The 7,711-nt window shown below is 38.6% G+C and overlaps 1 protein-coding gene across 1 annotated transcript in view; it reads left to right on the top strand.

The window, feature by feature from the left end:
• The first annotated feature begins 3,053 nt into the window (after positions 1-3,053).
• LOC121442770 (zinc finger protein 120-like) overlaps positions 3,054-7,711 on the top strand; it is a 28,700-nt gene continuing 24,042 nt past the window's right edge. Inside the window, exon 1 of the mRNA XM_041644386.1 lies at positions 3,054-3,060. Coding sequence (XP_041500320.1) covers positions 3,058-3,060 — 3 coding nt within the window. The 5' untranslated portion in view covers positions 3,054-3,057. The remainder of the gene's footprint in view (positions 3,061-7,711) is intronic.

Below are 7,711 nucleotides of genomic sequence, written 5' to 3'. Positions count from 1 at the left end.
TAGGCAGAGGCAGCTGGATCTCTGTGAGTTCGAGACCAGCCTGGTCTACAGAGCTAGTTCCAGGACAGGCTCCAAAGCCACAGAGAAAGCATGTCTCAAAAAAAAACCCCAAAACAAAAACAACAACAACAACAACAACAACAAAAAACAAATAATAAAGACGCTGAGAAAGAAATCAGAGGAGCATCACCATTTACAATAGCCACAAATAATTTAAAACATTTCAACATGATTCTTCACAGACCTTGAAAGCACACTACTCAAATTCAAATCAGAAAACAAAACAGTGTAAAATAAAACACCAAAGATAACCAAAATATCCTGTACAGTAATGGAACTTCTGGAAGTATCACCATTCCTAACATAAACCTGGATTATAGAGCTACAGTAATGAAAACAGATTGTATTGGCATAGAAGTAGACAGGTTGACCAATGGAATCAAAACAAAGGTTCAGATATGAATCCACAGACCTATGAACACCTGATTTTTTTTAAAGATTTATTTATTTATTAAGTATACAGGCCAGAAGAGGGCACCAGATCTCATTACAGGTGGTTGTGAGCCACCATGTGGTTGCTGGGGATTGAACTCAGGACCTTTGGAAGAGCAGGCAGTGCTCTTAACCACTGAGCCATCTCTCCAGCCCTGAACACTTAATTTTTGACAAAGAAGCTAAAACTATACAATGGAAAAATGAAAGCATCTTCAACAAATGGTGCTGGAATAAGTGGATATCAAAATGAAAAAGAATGCAAGTAGATCCATATCTCTCCCCACGCACAAACTCAAGTCCAAATGGATTAAATAACTCAATACGGATCTGGCCACGGTGAATACAGTAGAGGAGAAAGTGGGAAGTTATCCCAGCCTGCGGGATACGAACGGGGGTCCCTGATAAACCTAGTGGAGAGGAATGAAAGGAGACAAGAGACATGAGAAATGACAGCAAGACAGGATTTTTTGATCAAGCCATTCTGTTTATTCTTTCTCAGATGCTGTTATATAGCAAACAGGCAAAGGGGGAAGGGAAGGGTGTCAGGAAACTCAGGTCTGCTGGAATTCATGTCTGGAGACATCCCTAGCTGATAAGTATATACTGAGGGTCTGTGATTGTTGACTAACCAAGGAAAATGCTAATAGGTTCCAGAGCCTGGTGCCTGCAGGTCTCTGCTAGGAGATAAGATACCAGGTTGATTTCCTGGACCCTGCAGAGGGGATAGAGGTAGATATTTTTCTTAATTTGTGAGCTTAAGATGGCTGTAACAAAAACGCAGATCTCAAAATACAGGCCTTTGCTTCTGGCAAGAAGTAGCCTTCAGAGCATGGGCATAGGAAACTACTGTCTAAATATAGCATCAATTGCACAGACACTGAGAGTACCAATAAACAAACGGGACCTTCTGAAACTGAGAAAATTCTGTAATGCAAAGGACACAGTCAATAAGATAAAAAGGCATCACAATGAATGGGTAAAGATCTTCCCAACCCCAGAGCAGACAAAAGACTGATCTCCAAAATATATAAACTACTCAAGATATTAGACATCAAATTCCAAATATTCCAAATAAAAGTAGGATACAAATCTAAATAGAGAAATTTCAACAGCAGATTCTCAAGAGTCTAAGAGACACTTAAGGAAATGTTCCACATCCTTAGTAATCATGAAAATGTAAATCAAAATGACTCTGACATAGCATCTTAGAATAGTCAGAATGGCTAAGATTTAAAGCACCAGTGATAACTTATGTTCCTACATGACTTTGAGGTAAGAATGCCCCCAAAATATCTGTTTTTACAATGTGATCATGTTCAGAAGTGGATTTGTTAAGTGAGCATGCTTAAAGAAAGAGAGAACATTACATGAGCATGTTCAGACTCCCTAAGTAAAATCCCGATGCTTCCTTTGTTGAGGAAAAACACTGTTTTTTTTTTTTTTTTTTCGAGACAGGGTTTCTCTGTGGCTTTGGAGCCTGTCCTGGAACACGCTCTGTAGACCAGGCTGGTCTCGAACTCACAGAGATCCGCCTGCCTCTGCCTCCCGAGTGCTGGGATTAAAGGCGTGCGCCACCACCGCCCGGCGAAAAACACTGTTTTGAAAATAACTCCCATGCACTTTGTGCCTCCTGCAGGCAAGTATATTTTCTCATTTCTTCTCTCTTGGCTGTTGAGATCGTGATTTTGGGTAGTAAAACTGACTACCTCTGGGATTACCTAAAAATTGATTATGCCTGAGAGAGATTTTACTAAAGGGTTTTAAATGGGAAAACCTCCATTAATCTGTATAATTTGAGATGATAGGACCACCTTTAGCTGCTTGGTGGCAGTGCTCACTTTCAACACCATGACAATCATCTTCTTTCGTGACCTTAAAATTCTCTTCAGCTGTTAATATTTTTCACTCTGGGACAGGAAATCACTCCACCAACCTAGATAAGCACAGTGCATAGTACAAGCCAGCTAGCCACATTGTGTCCTGGAGGAAAAAGGGAAAGTTCCTATGGAGTACATGATTGTGACATTGTCAGCCAGGCGATGGTGGCGCACGCCTTTAATCCCAGTACTCGGGAAGCAGAGGCAGGTGGATCTCTGTGAGTTTGAGACCAGCCTGGTCTACAAGAGCTAGTTCCAGGACAGGCTCCAAAGCCACAGAGAAACCCTGTCTGGAAAAAACAAAACAAAACAAAAAAAAAAAAAACAAAAAAAACAACAACAAAAAAAAAAAGATTGTGACATTGTCTGGTTTTGTAGCCAAGGGCTAGTGCTATTGAAATGCTTACCTTGGCCTATCTAGAAAAGATCTTTGAATGGGGTGAGAGGAATGGTCAGGAACCACTGTACTGAGTATTTAAGCACACTGTAGCCCTGTGGACAGTGTGCTTGTCACTCAGACTGCACTAGCCAATCAGGCCGTCCAGGTGACCTGCCAGTCAGCAACAGTGCAGGGCTCTTCCGGGAAGCCAAGTTCCAAGTCGGCTTCGCAGAGACGCTGTTTTCAGTGGTTTCGTGTGCTGGAAATTGATGAGCTGAGAGCTTTGGCGACCTGAGGAACCACAACATGGTGAGCGAGGGAATGCTGTCTCCAGATGGGGAGGAGCCGAGGGTGAGGTGCGGGAGACAGCATGGTGCGTCCTCCTGGGATCTGTGTGGGTACCTGCCGCCAGATTCCCTGTGCTGTGAAGTCCCATGCGGTCTTTGTTAATTCTTAGACCTAGGAACAGGCCTCTGTATAACTTTGCTCCTTGGGCTTGATTTGTTTAGAGAATTGGAAGCAGGGCACTGTGTGTACAAATGTTTTTTCTTGTCAGCTTCAATATGTCATACTTAGAGAAGCCTAGTTTCTCCAGTATCTTCTTGAAATTGAGCACTTTGCCATTAACCTTTGCACACAATCTCCATTTGTGTTTAACTATGTGGACGGTATCAAGGCATCTCACCTGTTGGGCAGCGCTGCACTTCTAAGCCGCAACGTAGAAGAGTTTCCAATGCCTTGGAAATAGTTCAGTCTCACAAAGTAGAATTAGCTGAGGGAGGACTGCCTCTAAATCACCCAGAAAATAAATGTGTTTTAATCAGGGCTGTTAGAGATTAGGATGCTAGGGCACACTTTGTTCAACTGGATTGTCCAGATATTTAGCTCCAAACTACTACAGAGAAGCCACCACGCCACCACTGATTTAAAACCAGACACCAGGCACATCCCCATATGAAAAAAAAAAAAAAAAACCTCTAACAAGCTTTTCAAGGAGGCTCTACAGGTTCCTAACCTACTTTAAGGCCTGATGTCGCTTAACCTTCCAGTTTTCTATTTGAGGAAAACACAGTTTTTCCACATTTGCAATATGCCACCAGGTGACATATACCTATTATCCAGTCAGAAAGTTTTATCATAATTTAGTGTTTTGGTTGTATCTCCACTAACAAAATATTTAACCCCTAAAGCAGTAGTCATTTATAGCAACTCTGGTACCAACATCAAAGGGGAAAACTGGTTTAAAAAATGGTGCAAAAGCTATTCTGGACTATAGAACAACATATCACAGAAGAGAATGAATACAAGTTTTGTGATTTTATATATATGTACTCCAAGAAATTTATCAGTACTCAAATTATTTTTATTGCTGGATTAGCAATGAATTTTTGGGGATATATTCTCACTGGTCATATAAAAATAGATTCGGGGAATATATTAAATTGGATTTCTAGATTAAATGTTTCATTTAAAGAATTATCTACAACAAATTTCATGTTTATGTATGAAAAGTTACCTAACCTTATATGAAAATGTCATGAAGTATTTTTCTACACTATACTAAATGTATTTCCCAAGAGGGAAAAGTTAAAATATCTAAAATATACTAGATTAAGATTACAAGACCATTATAGATCTTGTAAACATGCATCTGTTTACAGAATTAACCATATACAAAATGTATTTTTCATTAGAGATCACAAAGAAATGAGTTGGGGACAATCATCCTTACACCACATTATCAACTCACTTTAACCACAAGTGTGTCCTTGGTATGTGAGTAGAAGAAATAGGTTCATTTACTCCTCATCAAATCTTCCACAGATTTACATAGAAGGTGAAAGTGCAGAAATGTGAAATATGTTACATGTATTTTCTTTCTTTCTTTCAAACCACATAGGAGCCTGAAATTACAAAATACTTAACTGGGCTTTAGTTATCTATACAGACTGCATGAATGTGAATTAAGTTCCCAAATTAGCACATCAAATAACAAAACCAGCCACAAAGCAGGCAGAAACATTAAACATTTCATATATGAGTTTTAAATCATTTAATTTCTATAGAACAATTTTATTCACAATATAATATGACAGAAATCATCACAGGATTGATAGACTGATTGCAATAGTACTGTATGCAGCAGCAGCTTTGCATTTTTATAACTATTATTTGTTTATAAAAATTAGGCCTCTCCAGTCATGCTTCCCACATTTTTAGGTTTGCAGTGTAAGTTAACAGGTAATACACATTGTTCAAAGAGAAAATGTCTCATCATTTTGAATGTGGATTATCTCTATGAAAAATGAAATATACTACTAAACCCTGAAACATGCATGTCTAGATTTGCTTTTGTCCAATTTCAGGCCGTTTGCAATCACATTCTGTTTATATAATAGCAAGAGGATCTGTCACAATTGTGGTTGAATGAGCTGAGGTTGCAATGGTGGTGGCAACTGAAGTGGTACCATTGACTCCACCAATTGTCCTGGATTTGTGAGTGGGGCAGGAGCCACAGTGTTCATAGTTTCTACAATTTCTCCATTGCAAAAGAAAAACTGACACTGTTTCAAGGACAGATTGATGGATTATAGTGGTAGACAGGAACTCCCGATTTTCAAAATCAGGTCTCATCAAAGTTGGCCAAAAGCAGATGGATAAGTTGTCTGCTGTCATTAGGTTGATTTTATTTTGCTGACTAACCCTGTCCAAATGTGTTTAACCTTTTCAATTTTGTGGAGAACAGCTTTTTTTTTTATTTTTTATTTTTATGCTTTATTTAACTTTATTTTATGTGCATTGGTGTGACGGTGTCAGATCCCCTTCAACTGGATCTTCAGACAGTTGTGAGCTGCCATGTGGGTGCTGGGAATTGAACCCGGGTCCTCTGGAAGAGCAGTCAGTGCTCTTAACCACTGAGCCATATCTCCAGCCCCAGCTTTTTTTTTTTTTTGTAGTATATGTTTATTTCTTCCTTGACCCAGGGGTAGTTTAATAGAGCACTATTCAATTTCCACTATTCAATTTTGTGATTAGTGTTGTTGTTAAATTATAACATTAAAACATAGTGATCTGATAAAACCCAGGGGGTTATTCCAATTTTGTGTGTGTGTGTGTGTGTCAAGGGTTGCCTTGTTACCATGATCGTGGTCCGTTTTAGAGAAGATACTACGAGGTGCTGAGAAGAAATTATATTTTGCGCTTGGGTGGAATATTCTGTAGATGTCTGTTGAGTCCATTTAAGTCAAGAAATCTGTTAGTTGTCTCATTTTTCTGTTATGTTTCTGTTTAATTGACCTGTTCATTGGGGAGAGTAGGGTGTTGAAGTCTCCTACTAGTAAGATGTGGGATTTGATGTGCATTTTAAGCTTTAGGAATGTTTCTTTTACATGTGTGGGTGTTCTTATATTCGGGGCATAGATGCTCAGGATGGTTCCTGTTATGAATATGAAGTGTCCATCTTTCTGATTGACTTTACTTTGCAGTCTGTTTTGTTCACTATTATGATACCTATACTTGTGTGTTGCTTATGTCCATATGATTTGAAAAACTTTTCTCAACACTTTACTCTTAGGCAATGTTTGTCTTTGAGGGTTAGGTTTGTTTTCTTTATATAGCAAAGTGATGGATCCTGCTTTCGGATCCATTCTCTAAGCTTGTGCCTTTAAAAAAAATATTTATTTATTTATTATGTATACAATATTCTGTCTGTGTGTATGCCTGCAGGCTAGAAGAGGGCACCAGACCTCATTACAGATGGTTGTAAGCCACCCTGTTGTTGCTGGGAATTGAACTCAGGACCTTTGGAAGAGCAGGCAATGCTCTTAACCTCTGAGCCAACTCTCCAACCCAGCTTGTGCCTTTTTATAGTCAAATTGGGTCTATTGATAGTAAGAGATATAAATGACCAGTGATTGCTAGTTCCAGCTATGTTTCAGTAGTAGTGTTTGTATGTTTGCCTTCTTTGGTGTTTGCAGATGTAAGGTTATCTGTTTCCTGTGTTTACAGTTAGCTTCCTTGGTAAGTCCCTCTAGTACTTTCTGTATGACTGGACTTGTTAGGATAAGTATTGTTTAAATCTGGTTTTGTCATGGAATACATTGTTTTCTCCATTGATTGTGGTTGAAAGCTTTGCTGGGTATAGTAGTCTGGTTGGAAGCTTTGGTGGGTAGAGTAGTGTCCATGGTCTCTTAGTGTCCTCAGCACATCTGTCCAGGGCCTTCATGCTTTCAAAGTTTCCATGAAGAATTTGGGTGTTATTCTGATATGTCTGCTTCATATTGTACTTGGCCATTATGCTTTGCAGCTCTTAATAGTCTTTCTTCATTTTCTGTTTTGCATTTTGATCATTATATGTTGGGGGTACTTTTTTTGTCCAGTCTATCTGGTATTCCCTAAGCTTCTTATACCGTCATAGGTGTATCCTTTTTTGGGCTGGAAACATTTCCTTCTATGATTTTTTTTTGTTGTTAAATATATTTTCTGTGCTTTGGAGTTAGTGTTCTTCTCTTTCTTCTATTCCTATTATTCTTAGGTTTGGATTTTTCATGGTGTCCCAGAAATAATGTTTTGTGTAAGGAATTTTTGGATTTATTGTTTTCTTTGACCAATGATTTGATTTCTTCTATAGAATCTTCAGCACCTGACATTCTCTCTTCTATCTCTTGTATTCTGTTTGTTACACTTCTCACTGTGGATCCCATTTGTTTACCCAGATTTTCCATATACAGCATTCCCTTTGTCTGTGGTTTCTTTATTGCTTCTATTTCAGTCTTCAAGTCTAGATTTGCTTGTTTCAATCAAATATTGTTTTTTTTTTCTTGGTTTCTTGGGTTTCTTTGAGAAATTTATTTATTTATTTATTTATTTATTTATTATGGACACACTATTCTGTTTGCATATATGTCTGTAGGACAGAAGAGGACACCAGCCCTCATTACAGATGGTTGTGAGCCACCAT

The sequence above is a fragment of the Microtus oregoni genome, unplaced genomic scaffold (genome assembly GCF_018167655.1).
Source record: "Microtus oregoni isolate MIOR12 unplaced genomic scaffold, Mior012 000095F_ref0000231, whole genome shotgun sequence".
Lineage (NCBI taxonomy): Eukaryota > Metazoa > Chordata > Mammalia > Rodentia > Cricetidae > Microtus > Microtus oregoni.
Note: the sequence above shows the minus strand (reverse complement) of the source record. Positions and strands in the feature narration are given on the sequence as shown.